The sequence below is a fragment of the Pelodiscus sinensis genome, chromosome 23 (assembly GCF_049634645.1).
Source record: "Pelodiscus sinensis isolate JC-2024 chromosome 23, ASM4963464v1, whole genome shotgun sequence".
Taxonomy (NCBI): domain Eukaryota; kingdom Metazoa; phylum Chordata; order Testudines; family Trionychidae; genus Pelodiscus; species Pelodiscus sinensis.
Window position 1 is genome coordinate 26,009,432 of NC_134733.1, and position 21,420 is coordinate 26,030,851.

The following is a 21,420-nucleotide window of genomic DNA, read 5'->3' on the forward strand; positions in this document are numbered from 1 at the left end:
GCAACTCTCTCGGCACCGGGTCTGGGTCCCCCGGTGCCACAGACACCAGCAACTCTCTTGGCACCGTGCCTGGGTCCCCCGGTGCCGCAGGCGCCAGCAACTCTCTCGGCACCAGGCCTGGGTCCCCCGGTGCCACAACAGGCATGTCCCCATCATGTACATGCTATCAAGCCCGAGCCCATAGCCAGGTTTGCCCCCCGCTCCTCCTCGGCACCTCCCTGGCCAGAGTCCGATTATTCGTCCGATTCTGATGCGACATCCCTCAGGTCGCGGTCTTCGGGAGCCTCCTCGGCCCATAGATCCCATTCCCGGCATCGACGTGACCATTCATAGGTGCAGCAGACCTGGCTGCTGCATCCGCAGTGGCCTTTCTGGACGCTGTGGGCTTACCACCAATGGCAGGGTCCCGTGCCCCCGTCTGTGGTGTCGGACGCTTTGGGTCGCCGAACGCAACCATCAGCGTCGTTGTCCCGACCTCCTCCTTCCCCCCAGAGGCCACCTACGTCTGATCTTGTGGCACAGGCCCCGGTGTCGGAAACGTGCCCGCAGGCAGTGCCCTATGTCCAACCGATACCACATGCGGTTCCTGCGGTAGATCCGGCACCGATACAGGAATCGTCATCATCATCGTCTCCTGACAAGGCCCTTGCGGATCTGGCGCCGGCCCTGCCTACTATGGATGCCCGTGTGCATCAGGAACTGCTCCGGCGTCTGGCTTCCAACCTAGGTGTCCCGGTGGAACCTGTCGTGGAGGACACAGATCCGATGGTTGATATCCTTTCGGATGACGCGCCCGCCCGTTTGGCTTTGCCACTTAATAAAACGGTGGCTAAAATTACCAATGCCCTGTGGCAAACACCGGCGACCCTGACCCCTACCTTAAAGGGTGTCGAGAGGTGCTACTATGTTCCCCAGTCAGGGCACGAGCACTTGTACTCCCAACCTGTCCCGGGGTCCTTGGTCGTCCAGGCAGCAGCCCAGAGGGAAAAGCTCCCCCAGCCGGGGCCGTCCCCAAAAGCTAGGGAACCTAAGCGCCTTGACTTAATGAGCCAAAAAGCCTACGCCACTGGTGGGGTGCAGCTCCGCATCGCTAATCAGCAGGCGATGCTAAGTCGTTATGCTTTTAATACCTGGCAGGCCATAGATAAGTTCAAGGATAAGCTCCCTGCCGAGTCCCGTCAGGAGTTTGCGGCCATGACCTCGGAGAGTAAGGCCATCACCCGTACAGCCCTTCAGGCCTCCCTGGATGCAGTCGACTCTGCAGCCCGCACCATGGCGTCAGGTGTGGTCATGCGCCGTGGTGCCTGGCTGCAAGTGTCTGGAATACCTCCTGCTGTCCAGTCTACTATCCAAGATCTGCCTTTCGATGGCAAGGCGTTATTCTCGGAGCATAGGGACTCGAGGCTCCATACGCTCAAGGACACGAAGTCTACCCTTCGGTCCTTGGGGATCCACACACCTGCTCCTCAGCATCGTCAGCTGCCATATAGACAGCAGGGGAGGCCGCAGTCTCAGATCCCCCATGGGGAATACTGGAGACGCCGTCCTTGTGCTTCCGGTGGCGGCACGGGGGCAGCTGCGGGCTCCTCGGCCTCAAGGGGCCGAAGGCGCCGCACAAAAGGAGACAACCCCCATGGGGTTGGTCAAGGTCCCTCCCAACAACACAAGCAGCAATTTTGACAGGCTCCCAGAGAGTCGCGCACCAGCCTCCCACCCTGGCCCCCCGTTTGGGGCCAGGTTATCCCGGTTTGCTCAAGCCTGGGCAAAAATCACAAATAACGCCTAGGTTTTAAACATAGTCAGAAGTGGCTATACCATCCCCTTTCTGGGCTCACCCCCTTCCAACCACCCTTCCCCGTCCCTTTTCAGGGACATTTCTCACGAAGACACCCTCCGCCAGGAGGTGCTCATGCTCCTCCAAAAGGGGGCGGTAGAGAGGGTTCCACCGCACCTGGAGGTCAAGGGTTTTTACTCCCGATATTTCTTAGTCCCCAAACCCAAGGACAGGTTCCGTCCCATCTTAGATCTAAGGGACCTCAACAAGGTGGTCGTGAAATCCAATTCAGAATGGTTACCCTGGCTTCTGTCATTCTGGATCTACAGTTAGGAGACTGGTACGCCACTCTTGATCTCAAGGACGCATACTTCCATGTGGCAATAAGACCCAGCCACAGGAGGTTCCTCCGGTTTATTGTGTCCCGCTGCCACTTCCAATTTGCGGTGCTCCCATTTGGCCTTTCTACAGCACCCAGGGTTTTTACAAAATGCATGGCAGTCATGGCGGCGTTTCTGCGCAGATCAGGGGTACACATGTTCCCATACCTGGACGACTGGCTGATTCGCGGTCGTTCCTACGAACAAGTAAAGACCCACGTATCCCTCACAAGGGCCCTCTTCGTAAGGCTGGGACTCATGCTAAACGAGGAAAAGTCATCGTTGACTCCCTCTCAGCACCTTGAATTCGTGGGTGCCCCCCTGGATGCCAGGGTGGTGAGGGCACTTTTCCCCAAAGCCAGGTTCCTGGCCATAGTGGAGCTGGTCTCCGAACTAGCCTGGTCCCCCATCCCAACGGCCAGGGTCTGCTCGCGCTTGCTGGGACACATGGCGGTATTTACGTACGTGGTCCACCATGCCCAGATGAGACTCAGACCTTTACAGGCTTGGCTGGCAATGGCATTCAACCAATCCAGGGGCCACTGGGACATGGTTCTTACGGTGCCCCCGGAGGTAATAGTTTCACTGCACTGGTGGACTCAGGAGTCTGTGGTGTGCAGCGGGGTCCCCTTCTCTGTACCTCCCCCCTTGCTCACTCTGGCCATGGATGCCTCGGACCTGGGTTGGGGCGCACACCTGTGGTGCTGCAGGACCCAGGGCCTGTGGTCCTCTGCGGAGCGCGCCCTACACATAAATGTACAGGAGCTCAGAGCAGTCAGGAGAGCGTGTGAGACCTTCCTGTCAAAGCTCTCTCACCGCTCTGATCTAGTCCGCCTGGACAACACGGCAGCTGTATTTTACATCAACAGACAGGGGGGTGCCCGGTCGCACCCCCTCTGCCGCGAGGCCCTGAGCCTCTGGGAACTGAGTGTACAGCACAACATAGTTTTGCAGACAGAGTACCTGCCGGGGTGCAAAAACTTACTGGCTGATGCTCTGAGCAGGTCCTTCGGAGTCCATGAGTGGTCTCTCACGGACTCGGCTCTTCGTCAGATCTTCCGCAGGTGGGGCTATCCCCTATGTAACAGGGCAGCTGCCCTGTACTGGCCCCTTAAGAGCCAAACCCCAGCCTGGAGCAGGCCCGGGGAGTTCAGCCCAGCTGGGCAGCGTTGGCCAATTAAGGCCCAGCTGGGGGCTATAAAAGGGAAGGGCTGCTTCAGCCAAGGCAGTGTGAGCCTGGCTGCCAAGGGAGCAGGACGCTCTCTGGAGCTAGGGCAGGGCTAGAGAGTCAGGCTGGGCCAGGACGCTTGGACAGCCAACCGGCCAGCCTGCTAGGCCTGCGGCAAGGCTGTGAGCCTGGCTGCCGAGTGAGCAGGACGCTCTCTGGAGCTAGGGCAGGGCTAGAGAGTTAGGCTGGGCCAGGGCGCTCGGACAGCCAACCGGCCAGCCTGCTAGGCCTGCGGACAGGCCTGCTGGAGAGACACCAAACCCCCGGAAGGGGGGCTCAGAGCGAGTGACTTGGGCACTGCCGGAGGGCAGTGTGGCGAAGAGAGCAACGCGACCGGAAGATTCCAGAGGGGAAACGCCACGTGAGCGGAGGCCTGTGCGGGCGGAATGGACTGATTCCGGGGACAGACGACGGACCCCCGCTACGGTGGTGAGTGACCCCCTCACAGATGGTGGAGAATGTGGGTACTTGAAGATACGCAATCCCGGCCCTGACGTAAGGGCTCCGCGTGTGCCTCAGTGGACCCTAATACAAAAAAAAAAAAAAAAAAACCCTCACGCAAAGAGAGAAGTTTGCAGGGTTCCCTCCTCCCCTCTCGGCGAGCTCGGGCGGGAGGGCCATGGAGGGAGAGGCAATGCCCGAAGGACTGACTAAGGGGCGACCGCCGCCAGTGAAGCTGCGAGCCCAACGATTGGCGGCGCAGCTCCGACAACAGCAGAGGCTGGTACAGCAGCTGGATGCCCAGTACCGCCAGGCTCTTCAGGAGGTGGCGGAGCAGGACCAGGCCGGTATGGGGGCCGCCCCGACTCCACCGGCTAGCTCCCCATCCCTGACCACGCGGGGACCCGCGGGGGACCCCACGGTGTTTGCCCTCCTCGACTCGGGATGCAGCCAGACGCTTATCCGCCCTGATGTGCTGCCTGACACCGCGGCACCCGAGGGGGAGATGCAGCTGCGGTGCGTCCATGGGGATGTGAAGACCTATCCTCAGGTCCGGCTCCCCTTGAGGGTGCGGGGAGTCACCCGAATGATGCGAGTGGGCGTGGTGCCGCACCTACCATACCCTATGGTGCTGGGTCGCGACTGGCCAGGTCTTACAGCTCTCATTACAGACTTACCAGCGCCGACTGAGCCCCATGTGGAACTCCTAGGGGAGGAACTCCAGGCAGACCGACCGCAGGGGTCGCTCGACCGGGAAGGCCCCGTCAAGCGCAACGCATCTGACCCGGCCGACACCGGGCGCTCAGACAAGGAGGACGTGCCGATTGCACTGGACTCGGTGGATTTTCCCCACGACCAGCGGGAGGATCCCACCCTGCGGGAGGCCTACGTCCAGCTTGCTTGTGTTGATGGGACGGTGGTGGATCCACAGAGGGCGGCACACTGGACCCGGTTTGAGCTACAAGCCGACCGGCTCTACCGGGTCAGGCGGAACCCGCAGACGCAGGAAGAAGAGGCCCAGTTGTTGGTACCCCGGGTCCATCGACGAACCGTGCTGAGGTTGGCGCACGACCTTCCAGCCGCCGGGCACCTCGGGCATGAGAAGACCCTGGCCCAAGTCTTGGCCCGCTTCTTCTGGCCCGGAGTGTACAAAGAGGTAAAAGACTATTGCCAGTCATGTCCAGCCTGCCAGCTCGCCGCAGCCCCCGGGGTGCCGAAGGGTCCCCTCGTCCCTTTGCCCGTGGTAGGGACCCCCTTCGAAAGGATTGCCTTGGACATAGTGGGGCCCTTTCCGCGGAGCGCAGCTAGATTTCGATATATTTTAACGATCATGGACTATACAACCCGGTTCCCCGAGGCCATCCCCCTTCGAAACACCCGGGCCCGCACAATCGCGAACGAGTTGGTTCGGATTTTTGCCTGGGTGGGGCTACCTCGGGAATTACTGACAGACCAAGGAACGAACTTTACCTCCCGATTGCTGCGTCAGGTCTGCGACATCCTGGGCATTCACAAGCTGCAAACTTCCGTCTACCACCCCCAAACCGACGGGCTGGTCGAGCGGTTCAACCGCACCCTGAAGGGGATGCTGAGAAGATTTCCACCGGCGGACATGAAGCACTGGGACTAGCTCATCCCTCTGCTCTTGATGGCGATACGGGAGGTGCCACAGGCCTCCACGCAATTTTCCCCCTTCGAGCTCCTGTACGGCCGACGACCTCGTGGCGTCCTGGACCTGGTCAGAGAGTCCTGGGAACGGGCCCCCTCCTCCTCGGTCGGGCTTCTGCAGTACGTACTCCGGCTTCAGGAGAGACTCACGCAGGTGGGGGCTTTGGCTCAAGAAAACATACAGGCGGCCCAGGGAGCGCAGGAGCGAGGGTATAACCGGGGGGCCCAGGAAAGAGTGTTTGAACCCGGGGATCGGGTGCTGCTGTTACTCCCCTCAGAGGAGTCAAAGTTGCTGGCCCGCTGGCAGGGGCCGTATGAGGTCTCCCGACGAGCGGGCCCGATCACCTTTGAGATTCATCAGCTGGACCGGCGAAGAAAAAAACAAATATACCATGTGAACCTCCTCAAACCTTGGCGAGGGCGAGAAGGCCTGTTGGTTGCGCCCTACCCGTCGGAGCCCGTGTTAGGTCCTAGGGTCCCTGACGCCAAGGAGGAGGAGATACCCCAGCTCGCGGACACCCTGTCTAAGGACCAACGGTGTGTAGCCCAGGTGCTCATCGAAACGTTCACCAGGACCTTTACTTCACGTCCGGGCCGAACCTCGGTGATAACGCACACCATCCGAACCCCACCCGGACAGGTCGTTCGCGAGGGAAACCGACCTCTTCCCCGACGGATGCGCAACGTCGTAGAACAAGAGGTTCGCACCATGTTGGAGCTGGGAGTGATCGAGCGATCCAGAAGTGAGTGGAGGAGCCCAGTCGTATTGGTCCCTAAGCCAGATGGAAGCATTAGGTTTTGCATCGATTTTCGAAAGGTGAACGCGATATCGAAGTTTGACGCCTATCCGATGCCCCGGACGGATGAACTGCTGGAGCGCCTGGGAAAAGCCAAGTTCATAACAACCCTCGACCTGACCAAGGGCTATTGGCAGATCCCGCTGGATCGGGAGTCCCAGGAGAAGACAGCTTTCACCATCCCGTCCGGGCTCTTCCACTTCGTGCGCATGCCATTCGGCCTCCATGGGGCACCCGCCACCTTTCAGCGGATGATGGATCGCCTGCTCGCCCCTCATCTGGAGTATGCCGCAGCTTACCTGGATGACGTGGTCATCTATGGTCGCGACTGGGAGGACCACATAAACCAAGTGGCGGCCGTGTTACGGACGCTCCGCGACGCGGGTCTCATGGCTAACCCCAAAAAGTGTAAAATCGGCGCGCAAGAGACCACCTATCTGGGTTATCATTTGGGGCGCGGGCTAGTCCGGCCCCTGGTGGGGAAGGTAGAGGCCATACAAAATTACCCCACACCGACCACAAAAAGGAAGGTCCGACAATTTCTGGGACTGGCGGGGTATTACCGCCGATTTGTCCCCCAATTTGCTAGCATAGCGGCGCCGCTCACCTCTCTGCTCACGAAGGACAAACCTCAGAGAGTGAGGTGGGACACAGAGTGTGACTCGGCCTTTCAACAACTTAAAGAAGCCCTGTGTAGCGAGCCCGATTTGCTTAGCCCAGACTTCGATAAACCTTTTTGTCTACAGACAGACGCCTCCGCCACTGGGCTGGGCACCGTACTCTCCCAGGAGGTCGGTGGAGAAGAGCATCCGGTGGTCTTTATCAGCCGTAAGCTGTTTCCCCGAGAACGCCAGTACTCCGTAATAGAAAGAGAGGCCCTGGCGATCAAATGGGCGGTTGAAGCCCTAAGGTACTACCTGCTAGGGGGTGAGTTTACCCTATTGACAGACCATGCCCTGCTAAAGTGGCTACAAACTATGCGGGACACCAATAGCCGCCTTATGAGGTGGTATTTAGCCCTTCAACCCTATGTGTTTTCCATACACCACAGGGCGGGCAAGGCCAACGCCAATGCGGACGCATTGTCCCGCCTGGAGGAGGAACAAGAATCCAACCCCGAGGGGGGGGACCGGGACTTATGGGGGAGGGCAGGTAGCAGGGCGGACTGGCCGCCCACGGAACCAGAGGAGGAGGAACCCCTCAGGACGCCCGGGTGGGCAGAGGCGGACCCCACTCCGTCACCTGACCGGAACCCAGAGGACGGGGCAAGGAGGTTAAGAGGACGGCGGGAGAGGGCAGTCAGGGCCCAGCCACTGGAGGAGCGGGAGGCAGACCCCGAACTCCTGCCTGGGGAGGCTGAGGCCCGGGCTGGGCTGCCCCCAGCTGAGTTCCTGGAGGCCGGCCAAAACTTCCCAGAACGGGGTACGGAGGCCAGGCGCAGACCAGCCGCAGGAGCACCCCTGGACCCCGAGGACGAGCCTGACGTGCTGGACCAGCTAGATCCCCAGTGGGTGCTGGAACGCCGTGGCCGAACCGCCGGCGGGACCTCCCGGGACCCAACCCTTGACCACTGGAGCGGGCCGCCCAGACCCTACTAAAACAACGGGGACAGCTCGACAGCCCGACGGGCCCGCAGAGGCTACAGGTACCCGGGAGGGGGGGAAGAAGGGGCCCAGGGATCGCTCAGGCGGGAGAGCCGCCACGGCCAGCAAGGCCCGGACTGAGCCAATCGCAGCGACGCAGCTGCACTCAGGGTCCCTGGGCCGGGGCGCAGTGAGACGGGTGGGCCTGCGCCCCCCCCTCCCTTCCCCGGGGCCGTCCCAGGTCCACTCCGGGAGGAGGACTCAATATGGACACGCATGGACCTGTGGCCCCGCCTCATAGCGGGATGGGGGCTGGGACTTGTGGAACAGGGCAGGCAGCAGGGGAACCCCCCCCCCCGGAAGATATTTAAGGGGGAGGGTGTGTAACAGGGCAGCTGCCCTGTACTGGCCCCTTAAGAGCCAAACCCCAGCCTGGAGCAGGCCCGCGGAGTTCAGCCCAGCTGGGCGGCATTGGCCAATTAAGGCCCAGCTGGGGGCTATAAAAGGGAAGGGCTGCTTCAGCCAAGGCAGTGTGAGCCTGGCTGCCGAGGGAGCAGGACGCTCTCTGGAGCTAGGGCAGGGCTAGAGAGTCAGGCTGGGCCAGGACGCTTGGACAGCCAACCGGCCAGCCTGCTAGGCCTGCGGCAAGGGTGTGAGCCTGGCTGCCGAGGGAGCAGGACGCTCTCTGGAGCTAGGGCAGGGCTAGAGAGTCAGGCTGGGCCAGGATGCTTGGAGAGGCAACCGGCCAGCCTGCTAGGCCTGCGGCAAGGCTGTGAGCCTGGCTGCCGAGGGAGCAGGACGCTCTCTGGAGCTAGGGCAGGGCTAGAGAGTTAGGCTGGGCCAGGGAGCTCGGTCAGCCAACCGGCCAGCCTGCTAGGCCTGCGGCAAGGGTGTGAGCCTGGCTGCCGAGGGAGCAGGACGCTCTCTGGAGCTAGGGCAGGGCTAGAGAGTCAGGCTGGGCCAGGATGCTTGGACAGCCAACCGGCCAGCCTGCTAGGCCTGCGGCAAGGCTGTGAGCCTGGCTGCCGAGGGAGCAGGATGCTCTCTGGAGCTATTGCAGGGCTAGAGAGTTAGGCTGGGCCAGGGCACTCGGACAGCCAACCGGCCAGCCTGCTAGGCCTGCGGACAGGCCTGCTGGAGAGACACCAAACCCCCGGAAGGGGGGCTCAGAGCGAGTGACTTGGGCACTGCCGAAGGGCAGTGTGGCGAAGAGAGCAACGCGACCAGAAGATTCCAGAGGGGAAACGCCATGTGAGCGGAGGCCTGTGCGGGCGGAATGGACTGATTCCGGGGACAGACGACGGACCCCCGCTACGGTGGTGAGTGACCCCCTCACACCCTACTAGACCTGTTTGCCTCGGCACGCAATACCAAGTGTCAGAGTTACTGCTCCCTATTGGGTCTGGGGGAACACTCCTGGGGGGATGCCTTGACGGTCACGTGGCCGACGGGCATCCTTTATGCTTTCCCCCCATTCCTCCTAATTCCCAGAGTTCTGACCAGGGTCAAGACCTTCAGGTCCACAGTCATCCTGATAGCCCCCAGGTGGCCCAGACAATTGTGGTTCCCCAAACTGGTGGACATGTCCACCAAGGAGCCGATAGCGCTCCCGCCAGCCCGGGATCTCCTAACCCAACCATGGGATGGGGGGACCATGGTTCACCCGAATCTCAAGACTCTGCACCTAATGGCCTGGTTTATCCATGGTTGAATCAACCAGAAAGGGAATGTTCCCAGGAGGTACAGATGGTGCTCCTAAGTAGTAGAAAACCTTCTACCAGACGGTTGTACGCTGCTAAGTGATGGCACTTCTCGTCTTGGGTGTCCCACAGGGGAGTGCACCCATTTTGTGCCTCTGTCCCGTCCATTCTGCAGAATCTTTTTGAACTTAGGTCTAGTGGCCTCTCTATCTCCTCTATTAAAGTCCATGTGGCATCTCTCTCTGCCTTCCATGTTGGTTCAGCAGGAGTTTCTCTGTTCTCTGACTCTGTGGTCAAAAGGTTCCTTACGGGTTTGGATAAGTTGTATCCCTCAGTTAGACCCCCTCTCCCAGCTTGGGACTTCAACCTCGTGTTGTTTAGACTTATGTCACCCCCCCCCCCTTTGAGCTGCTGGCTACGTGTTCTTTGAAGCACCTCTCCTGGAAGGTTGCATTCATTGTGGCCATTACGTCGGCTCGCAGAGTTTCCGAATTGAGGGCGTTGACTATAAATCCGCCCTACCTGGTGTTTTCTGACAATAACGTGAGGCTCCACCCCCATCCAGCTTTTCTCCCCAAGGTGGTATCACCTTTTCATTTGTCTCAGGAAATCTATCTCCTGGTTTTCTTTCCAAAACCCCATGCCTCACCCAAGGAGCAGGTGCTCCATACCCTGGATGCTAGGCGTGCGCTAGCTTTTTATATTGATAGGACCAAACCCTTTCGCAGGTCTCAGCAGCTGTTTATTGCTGTCGCGGACAGGGTGAAAGGGCTCCCCATTTCAACCCAGAGGTTGTCCAACTGTGTCTCAGGGTGCATTAGGGAGTGTTACACCCTGGCCGGGAAGGTCCCACCCCAGGTTACAGCACACTCTACCAGGGCGCAGGCGTCCTCTGTTGCATTTGGGGCACAGGTTCCAATCACCGAAATTTGCAGGGCGGCCATGTGGTCTTCACTCCACACCTTTACGGCACACTACGCGCTGGCGCAACAGGCCAGGCAGGATGCAGGGGTGGGCTCTGCAGTCCTCAGCTCTGTATTGTAAATATGTTTAGTTTATCAGTGTCACATTGCACTTTATACAAGTTTTCTGTGTTCACTTGGTTGAATAAATTTGTTTGGGTTGTTCAACTTTTCGTGGACTTTTGTTTCTGACTGCTCCGACCCCTCCTCCTTGAAATGGGTTAGCTTGGTAGTCACCTAATTCGAATGGACATGAGCAACCACTCGAAGAAGAAGAGAACGGTTACTTACCTGTAACTGTTGTTCTTCGAGATGTATTGCTCATGTCCATTTCGACTCCCACCCTACCTCCCCTTCATCAGAGTGTCCGGCAAGAAGGAACTGAGGTGGGGCAGAGCCAGAAGGGGTACTTATGCCCCGCCATGGCGGCGCCACTCCAGAGGGTGCCCTGCTGGCGCTACGGGTACCGGTAGGGAAAACGCTCCGGAAGACGCGGTGCACGCAGTGTGCACACCTAATTTGAATGGACATGAGCAACACATCTCAAAGAACTACAGTTATAGGTAAGTAACCGTTCTTTTCCCCTGGAGTGAGGAACAGTGTGGCCACCACTAACCCAGAAGGTAAGAGTCCCTCTGAGAGCCCCAATGGGCTACACCTTCCCTTTGGACAGTCAGCATAAAGTTTCACAAATATACATCTGACAGTTAGGTTAGGATGTATTGAAAATTGGGGATAGATAATTTCATGGATATACAGCTTGACTTTGGGAGGAGATGAGTGCATAGAACTCCATTGTTTCAGTGAGACATTCAGACAGTATGAGACTATAAATGCAATAGGTTTTAGAAAGCTGCGAGGTATGGTATCATGGTGCTAACAGATCACTCTGGGTATGTCTGCACTACCACCCTAGTTGGAACAAGGGTGGTTAATGTAGTCAATCGAAGTTGCAAATGATTTAAATATCCTGGGCTTCATTTGCATCTTGCCGGGCGCCGCCATTTTTAAATTCCCGGTAGTTCGTACTCCGTGCCCGTGGCTACACGTGACACGGAGTAGGTAGTTCGAATTAGGCTTTCGAACTACCGTTACTCCTCGTGGAACGAGGGGGTTCCAGTTCAAGCACCATGGAAGTCAATGTTCAAATTGTTGTTGGATATTGATAATGTTGTAAACTATTGATCTGTGTCAAATCTATTGTTGTAGGAAAAGTTAGTGAGTCACCCACTTTATGATGATTGGGGTTTTTTGCCAATGGGGATAAGGTTTTATTTGCAGGCCTGAGGAATTTGTTAGAAATGTATCTGGATCATGTCTGGTCACATGATCACATTTGGTTATACTGTTCTGAGTCTATATTAGTATTTATTTACTAGAAGATTTACCTAATGTTGCTTGATAAAAGGAAGCTGCATACCAAATTTGGTGGTCCTAGCTCTTACCATTCAGGATGAGTTCTTGAACAGACACAATTACAAAGACAGACAGATGCATATTTCTAACATATATATATATATATATATATATATATATATATATATATATATATATATAGTAAAACATTATTGCTTTATTATGTTACAACATGGGTTTTCAATCAATGGTTTGCAACCCAGGACTGGATCACGGAATGTCGGGCACTAGATTTCGTTGCTGCAGGGGGGTCAGATGACCAGTGGGGATGCTAAGGCAGTTGAACTATTATCTGTCCCCTGCCTACTAAACAAGTAAAGAATAGACTCTCCCCACTAGAAGCTATGCCATGTCCCACAGGTGATTGTTGCGAAAAGCAAATGGATCCTGAAAGCTGCCCTTTCATTGAATAATGTTGCAGAAGGTCACTGACAGCAGCACCTACTCCCATCTTCTAGAGTTTGGAATTTAGAAGTATTTGCTTTAAATACTGCGTAGAGCATTATAATTAAGCAACACATGTCCCAGATCAAATTAAGCCCTAAAGAAACTTAGAGAAACAATAATTAGTATATACATTTCAAAATGATATATAAATGGTGTTGGTTTCGGATGCTGTTTTATTATAATAATAGCTGTTTCATCAGAAAGCACTATTCCGGTGTCCCTGTAACCCTCATGCCATGAGGGTTAAGGGATTTGTCGGAATAATGCCTTATTTTGAAATTTGGCACTGTGTAGACAGCATCAAATTTCAAAATAAGCTCTTTTGACTTAGGCTTGGAATAAGCTACACAATTTGCATAGCACGAATTGTGTAGCTTATTCCAAAAGAAGGGTGCTGTCTAGACACACTCTTAGACCTTATGATTATAATTCCCCAGAGACCTATTGAAACTTAACCCCTAAAAGGAGCTCTAGTGAAAAAGGCACTGATGTGGGAATGAGATATAGAAGATTCACAGATTTTAAGGCCCGAAGAGATCATTATAGAATCATAGGGTTGGAAGAGACCTCAGGAGATAAAGTCCAACCCTCTGCCCAAAGCAGGACCAACCCCAATTTAATCATCCCAGCCAGGGCTTTGTTAAGCCAGGACTTAAAATCCTCCAAGGATGGAGATTCCACCACCTCCCTAGGAAACCCATTCCAGTGCTTCACCACCCTCCTAGTGAAATACTTTTCCCCTAATATCCAACTTAGCCCTTCCTTATTGCAGCTTGAGACCATTGCGCTTCCTTCTGTTTTCTGTCTCCACTGATAACAGCCTCTCTCCATTCTCTTTGTAACCCCCCTTTAGGCAGTTGAAGGCTACTATCAAATCCTCCCTCCCTTCTTTCTTCTGTGGACTTACTCTAAGTCTCTTTAGGGCTTAATTTGATCTGGAGCAGTGGTCCCCAACACGGTGCCCGCGGGCGCCATGGCGCCCTGGGCGTGCAGCGCATGGGGCTTGCAGTGCATGGGGTAGCCCCGCCCCCAGGCGTGTGGCTATGGGGGGGCCCCGTCCCCAGGCGCGCAAGTGTCCCCGCCCTCTGGTGCCCAGTGGGCGAACAGCCACACCCCCTGGCGCCCAGCAACCTCAAATGGTTGGGGACCACTGATCTGGAGGATAGGGTCATAATTCAAAATGATCTGGACAAATTGGAGAAATGGTCTGAGGTAAATAGGATGAAGTTTAATAAAGACAAATGCAAAGTGCTCCACTTAGGAAGGAACAATCAGTTTCATACATACTGTCAGGGAAGGAGTATGGCAGAAAGGGATCTAGGGGTTATAGTGGACCACAAGTTGAATGTAAGTCAGCAGTGTGATACCGTTGCAAAGAAAGCAAACATGATTCTGGGATACATTAACTGGTGAGTTGTGAGCAAGACATGAGAAGTCATTCTTCTGCTCTACTCGGCGCTGTTTAGGCCTCAGTTGGAGTATTGTGTTCAGTTCTGGGCACCGCATTTCAAGAAAGATGTGGAGAAATTGGAGAGGGTCCAGGGAAGAGCAACAAGAATGATTAACTGTCTAGAGAACATGACCTATGAGGGAAGGCTGAAGGAATTAGGTTTGTTTAGTGTAGAAAAGAGAAGATTGAGGGGGGACATGATAGCAGTTTTCAAGTATCTAAAAGGGTGTCATAAGGAGAAGGGAGAAAACTTGTTCATCTTGGCCTCTGAGGATAGAACAAGAAGCAATGGGCTTAAACTGCAACAAGGGAGGTTTAGGTTGGACATTAGGAAAAAGTTCCTGACGGTCAGGGTGGTCAAACACTGGAATAAATTGCCCAGGGAGGTTGTGGAATCTCCATCTGTGGAGATATTTAAGAGTAGGTTAGATAAATGTCTATCAGGGATGATCTAGACAGTATTTGGTCTTGCCATGAGGGCAGGTGACTGGACTCGATGACCTCTCGAGGTCCCTTCCAGTCCTAGTATTCTATGATTCTATGATAAATAAAACCAAATTCCTCAGCCTCTCCTCGTAAGCCATCCAGCCCCCTAATCATTTTGGTTGCCCTCTGCTGGACTTTCTCCAATGCGTCCACATCCTTTCTGTAGTGGCGGGCAGAATTGGACCAATACTCCTGATGTGGCCTCACCAGTGCCGAATAAAGGGGAATAATCACTTCTCTGGATCTGCTGGCAATGATCCTCCTAATGCATCCTAATATGCCATTAGCCTTCTTGGCTACAAGAGCACACAGTTGACTCATATCTAGCTTCTCATTCACTGTAATCCCCAGGTTCTTTTCTGCAGAACTACTGTTAGTCCTCAGCCTGTCACAGTGCTTGGGATTCTTCTGTCCCAAGTGCAGGACTCTGCACTTGTCCTTGTTGAACCTCATCAGATTTCTTTTGGCCCAGTTCTCCAGTTTGTCGAGGTCACTCTGGACCCTGCCCCTTCCCTCCAGCATATCTACCTTTGTCCCCAGATTAGTGTAATCTGAATTTGCTGAAGGTACAATCTATCCTCTTATCCAGGTCATTAATAAAGATATTGAACAAACCGGGCCCCAGAGCTGACCCTTGGGGCACTCTGCTTGATACCGATCGCCAACCACAGATTGAGCTGTTGATCACTACCTGTTAAACCCAATGATCTAGCCATCTTTCTATCCACGTTACAGTCCTTTTATGCAATCCATACTTCCTTAACTTGCTGACAAGAATACTATGGGAGACCATATTAGAAGCTTTGCTTAAGTCAAGGTATATCATGTCCACTGCTTTCCACATATCCAGAGCCAGTTACCTTGTCATAGAAGGCAGTCAGGTTGGTCACGCATGATTGTCCTCGATGACTCCATGTTGACTCTTCCTGATCACTTTTGTCTCTTCCGAGTGCTTCAGAATGGATCCCTTGAGGATCCTCTATATGACCTTTAAGAACCAAAGGTACCTCCATTGTTTCAAACTAAGTAGTGGTTAGAGCAAATGTTTCCTGAATGGTATTCAGCACCTTGGCCATCCCATGCAGGAGATTTTGGAATCTAAGACCCCCTTTCCATTTTAAGGAAACCAGATGGAACCACACATTACTTCCCTCTGATTAAGAGACTACTAGATTTTTTTTTTACCCTTCTCTGCAAGACCTTACAGGTCCACCAACAGGAAGCAGGGGCAAAGTGGGCAGTTGTCCCAGGGCCTGGGGCTCCTGGCTGCTGCTATTGCAGCAGTGGTGGCAACCAGAGCCCCAAGTTCTTTAGAATCATTTCAGGAGCACCACATGACACATTCCAGCCAGCTCTGAGGGCTGGCAGGGGTGGTGATGGTAGGTGCCATGTCATCTGAGTGTTATTGGGAGTTGGCTATCCAGTCCCACCCCTTTTGCCTGAGGGCCTGCATCTTGTGGGGGTGCAGTGGTGCCCCCTGCCATTGCCAAGGGGTCCAGCAATCCTGTCTGCTCCCCTGGTGGGCTATATTGGTTAAGGTTGTGCATCTAGGCTGAGTTTAATTGCCCCGTACATGCTGCGAGTTCCTTCGCTCTGTCTTATCTCTCAAGAGTATATCAATCAAATGGGTATAGCACAGGTAAATCCTCGTAGATTTTAAGGCCAGAAGAGGCCATTTGTTCATATATTCTGACCACCTATATAACACAAGCCATAGAATTTCATCAAGTTACTGGTGTATTGAGTCTAATAACTAGTATTTGATAAAATCACCTCTTTCTTAAAGGCATTAAAAGTAGATTTGAAGATATCAAGAGACGGGGGGGATATCTGTCACTTATAGTAGTAGTTTGTTGAAAATATTTAAATCACACTCGCTATTAGAAAGGTGTGCCTTATATCTATTTTGAATCTGTCCAGCTTTAACTTCTAAATCATTGATTTTTTTGTTGTGCTTTTCTCCGGTAGATTCAAGAGCCTTTAGTATTAGACATTTTCCTTCCTGTCACAGTATTTTTATACCATGATCTTGATCTTTTTGATATTCTAAACATATTAGCTCTTTAGGTCTCTGATTGGATGGCATTTTTCCAGTTCTGGAATCATTAGGGTGCAAAAAAGAGACAATTATTTTTCAAACATGTAAAAAAAGTAGACCCCAGAATTGTATACAGTATTCAAGTAACAGCCTCACCAATTCCTCATATAGAGGGAAAATCACCTCCCAGTTCTTGCTTACTACTCCCCGGTTTATACTCCCTAGAACTGCAGCCATACATCCCCTCCAAAATGGTCGCCACCCTGTTTGGAGGGACATTTGGGACGCAGGGTTCTATGGCCTATTCTGTCCTTTGGCCTCTGTCAAGGCTGATGATTGCAGGAATGGGGTCATTTCTGTACAAATGGTAAAAGTCCAACCCACTGTTAGGAGGCTATGATTTTCAGTTAATATTGAACTGAGCCAGATTTGGAGATGTAATTTTACAGACCATCCCCTACTCCTAAAGAGCATAAGATTCTACCAAGAAACTGATTACACATCTGTGAATTCTCTCCACACAAAAATAATTTCATCCAGCAGGCTGATTTTAATTCCTGAGATTAATTTTAGTGCCTGCAGTAATGGCCTTATATTTTACATCCAAAGTTCATGGCTCCTATCAGGGAGATCAGTTAGTACATCCAAACATCAAAATCAGCACACGAGTATCTATTAAACAGCAGATAGAAGATATTTGTGCATCATCTGTTTACACTAGCTAGCAGTTTACTTGGGGTTATGAGTTCATGTTTGCTCCCCCTTCCATTTCTATTACTCAAGAGCTCTGGCAAATATTTACTTGACAGAATGTTCTGTCCCATTATTTTTTTCTAAGAAAATGCGCACAGTCCCCAGAGAAACACTATCTACTCACATGCTCCCATCAAGGTTTGAGACAATGGCATTTTGCTGGTGGAAGCAGGGTCAGAATGAAAACTTCTCTGATAGCTGGCTGGGAGGGGGAAAGACTCTGTGGTCTTATGCACAGGGCTTGACAAACCATGGCAAAATCTACTCGCCAGCCCCGCACTACGCATGCGCCAGACCCGCATTGCGCATGCGCGTGCCACTGGTGAATGGGGTAACTGGCTGAAATCTACTCACCACGGACGAGTAGATTCACTGATTTGTCAAGCCCTGTTTATGCACATATGGTTTGCTCCTCTCTGCTTGGATATTCACCAGTGATCAGCTTAAGCTGGTGTTGGTAGCAGTCACTTTAATTCTGGATGCAGAGATAGTGAAATGTGGTGACCAATGTTATAATTATTGTAGGAATACTGGGAAGCAGGACCATGCTTAAGCTGTCCCAAAGGAAGGGGTCACCCTCAGCTGAAAGACTCTCATTAAGCCAGGGGCTCTAATATTCGAGTCCTGTGAAAATAAAAAGAGTGGCAACACATGTCTTAGCCAGGAGGCTAAAAGCACTTCTCCCAAGGGTTCTCCCTGGACTGGGTTACTGAAGGGTATGCATGTGTTCATTTTAAACAAAATGTGGTTTGGAAAGTAGGTATGCATAAAGAAGCATGATGTGGCTCACCACCCTAGCAACAGCCTAGAAAAGGCCAAGGGGAGGGGGGGTGAACTCAACATGTGGAGTGGAGAAGTACAAGCATGTGACAAACAAAGCCATATATGAAAAGGTTGAATCTGATTGGTTTAGAAGTTTGTTATGTAACCTGTAACTGCCATGTGCTATAAAACAGCAAGGGGAGGGGCTCATTGCTCGAGGGGCTCTGGCTGATTTTAGTACCAGGGGCTCTCCCTTTGTGCACATTGAATAAAGTCTTATTGAATTGAATTGAAGACCCTTGATTCTGCCCAGCACCTGACTCTCTGGGAACCACAAAATCCCAACATTACCTACCTCCTCTCCCCCTCTTCACAGATAGAGCTAATTAGGCTTCATTAGGAGCTTCTTTGTTCTCCCTCGAGTGGTGTTCCTGTGGGTGCTCCACTCAGGTCTTGGTGTATTCTCACACTGCTGATTGGAGATTTTTGCCTAGCAATGCCACTCGCACTGCGCCTGTGCACTCGCCGTCTTGCATTGTTCTTGTCTGTTAGATGCGCACATAGTGCAAACTTCCCTCAGTTCCTTTTGTACCATCTTTGGCTGAAGACGGAGTCATAGCAGTGCTCTCCTTTCTGACAGAACACAAACAGATAATATAGTTGGTTTAGTAATAGTTGCTAAGTTTAGTCAATTCATAATAGTTTTCAGTCAATCCTTCAGTTAAAAAAAAATGCCATGGTAGCTGTTTTTCCTTTTTCAACATGCTGGGCTCTCCTGGCTTTAAGAACTGTGACTTGTGTCGGGATTCAATACCAGTTTTGGATGGACATGCATCCTGTATGAAATGTCTGAGTGAAAGTCACGCAGCACAGGAGTGCCCGCATTGTTTAAACATGACAGCCAGAGCAAGAAAATACCACAAAATGCATCTGAAGATCCTCCTAGGGAGAAATCCCTTCAACCATGGAGAGGATAAGTCCCAGAACACACACGGGCAACCAAAGGCCAATGACAGGGCTAGCTCATCACCCCATTGGGGCTCAGAAGTGTCACAGGCTTCCCTGGCATGATTGCTGCCTGTGCTGCCCTGAGCCTTCCATTCCCCGGTGCTGTCAGTCTCCGGCACCGTGGAGAAACATAAATCTACATTAGCCAGAAGTGCTGAGTCAGAATCAAAGCGCTCGGCACCCACCAGTGCCACTAATCCACTGGTGCTGACAAAGCCACACATGCCACCACCGCCCCAGCACTGCCTGAACAAGCTGCTCCCAGGCAGCTGGAACTCAAATGCGATGAGGCACCAGAGCACAAGAAAGTTTCTAGGAAGACGCGCCATTTACAAAAATCCCCACGGTCGGGTACACTGCTGGTACAGGGAGCCAGTTTACCATGCTCCCCAGTTTCACCTCATACTAGCCTGTAAAGGCAAATGGCAGAAAGGGCCCCTCACTCTCCTATACCACTGTCACTGCGAACTGAACAGGGCAGTGGGCAGCAGAGTAGTTTCTCATCTTGTCATTCATCCCCATCGTGATTAGTGGCTTCATTCGAGATCCATCCTCTTAATAACTGCCACAACTCCTGTGGCTTAACCAGCTGTGGATGCATCCTCCAAAACACATTCAGCCTTAGCAGCATCTCTGGGAGCCATGGCACAGATATTGACTGTGCTCCTCCCATTCCTGTTCATGAAATACACCACCTGCTATGCCACCCCGGCTACATCAGTGCATTCCTCACCATTTCACCCGCCCTCAGTAATAACACAAGGAGATTCACAAGTTCTTCACCAGTACTGCATGGTTTGGCGAAATTAGATGTAGCAGTTTTCCAGGTATTGCCCGCTCCATCGGCAGATGACCTGAAACAACTTCAAGAATTATTTAAATGAGTGGCTCTATCACAGGATATTACACTCCAAGAGGTTTGACGGGGGCAGGTGAGCAAAGCCCACAGGTAAGTGCTGAATGTGCGGGACTGGGAGATGGGTTGGAAATGGGGGGAGACTACGGCCTATAATGGCAAGGAGAAAGGAGGGTCAGGGCACAACAGGGAGGCAAGATCAAATCAGTATCTTAGATGCCTATATACAATTGCGAGAAGTATGGGTAATAAGCAGGAAGAACTGGAATTGCTAACCAATAAATACAACTATGATATCATTGGTATTACAGAAACCTGGTGGGATGGGTCGCATGATTGGAATGTTGGTATGGAAGGGTACGGCTTGCTCAGGAAGGACAGACAGTGTAAAAAGGGAGGAGGGGTTGCCTTGTATATTAAAAATGTACACACTTGGACTGAAGTGGAGATGAACGTAGGAGATAGCCGTGTAGAGAGTCTCTGGGTTAAGCTAAAAGGAGTAAAAAACGAGGGTGATATCATGCTAGGAGTCTACTACAGGCCGCCTAGCCAGGTGGATGAGGCCTTTTTTAAACAATTAACAAAACTATCCAAAGCCCAAGATTTGGTGGTGATGGGGGACTTCAACTATCCAGACATATGTTGGGAAACTAACACAGCGGGGCACAGGCTATCCAATAAGTTTCTGGACTGCATTGGAGACAACTTTCTGTTTCAGAAGGTTGAAAAAGCTACCAGAGGAGAAGCTGTTCTGGATTTGGTTTTAACAAATAGGGAGGAACTAGTTGAGAACTTGAAAGTGGAAGACAGTATGGGGGACAGTGATCATGAAATAATAGAGTTCATGATCTTAAGGAAAGGTAGAAGGGAGACCAGCACAATTGAGGTAATGGATTTCAGGAAGGCAGATTTTGATATGCTCAGAGAACTTGTAGGTAAGGTCCCATGGGAAGCAAGCCTGAAGGGAAAAACAACTGAGGAGAGTTGGAAGTATTTCAAAGGGACGTTGTTAAGGGCCCAAAAGCAAACAATTCCGCTGTGTAGGAAAGATAGAAAATATGGCAAAAGACCAGCTTGGCTTAACAAGGAGATCTTGCATGATCTCAAAATAAAAAGACTCATATAAAAAATGGAAACTAGGACAAATAACAAAGGATGAATATAGGCAAGCAACACGGGAATGCAGGGGCAAGATTAGAAAGGCAAAGGCACAAAATGAGATCAAACTAGCTACAGGCATAAAGGGAAACAAGAAGACCTTTTATAAATACATTAAAAGCAAGAGGAAGACCAAGGACAGGTTAGGCCCACTGCTTAGTGAGGAGGGAGAAGCAGTAACAGGGAACTTGGAAATGGCGGAGATGCTCAATGACTTCTTTGTTTCAGTCTTCACCGAGAAGTCTGGAGGTGTGCCTAACGTAGTGAATACAAGCAGAGAGAGGGTAAGTTTAGAAGATAGGATACACAAAGAACAAGTTAAAAATCACTTAGGAAAGTTAGATGTCAGCAAGTCACCAGGTCCTGATGAAATGCATCCCAGGATACTCAAGGAGCTGATAGAGGAGGTATCTGAGCCTTTAGCTATGATCTTTGAAAAATCATGGCAGACAGGGGAGATTCCAGAAGACTGGAAAAGGGCAAATATTGTGCCCATCTATAAAAGGGAATAAG

The 21,420-nt window shown here is 52.4% G+C and overlaps 1 protein-coding gene and 1 long non-coding RNA gene across 4 annotated transcripts in view; one reads left to right on the top strand and one right to left on the bottom strand.

Annotated features, from left to right (window-relative positions):
* The window catches only part of SLC45A1 (solute carrier family 45 member 1), a 311,140-nt gene that overhangs the window by 157,701 nt on the left and 132,019 nt on the right, over nt 1–21,420 (top strand). The window contains exon 1 of one of the 3 annotated variants that reach the window (XR_012897286.1): nt 5,461–11,096. The exons of 1 other annotated variant lie outside the window; for it this stretch is intronic. Coding sequence is in view for 1 of the 2 variants with exons in the window: in XM_075906380.1 (XP_075762495.1) it covers nt 11,057–11,096 (40 nt within the window). In the remaining variant the exon portion in view is untranslated. Of the gene's footprint in view, nt 1–5,460; nt 11,097–21,420 lie in introns of those variants that run through there. One more of the 3 variants, XM_075906380.1, reaches the window with a different exon arrangement.
* Nucleotides 10,471–17,344, bottom strand: LOC112544936 (uncharacterized). The gene is made up of 3 exons (XR_012897287.1): nt 17,248–17,344; nt 15,193–15,320; nt 10,471–10,604 (listed from the first exon to the last, which is right to left on the bottom strand). It is a non-coding gene; the product is annotated as an uncharacterized LOC112544936 (long non-coding RNA).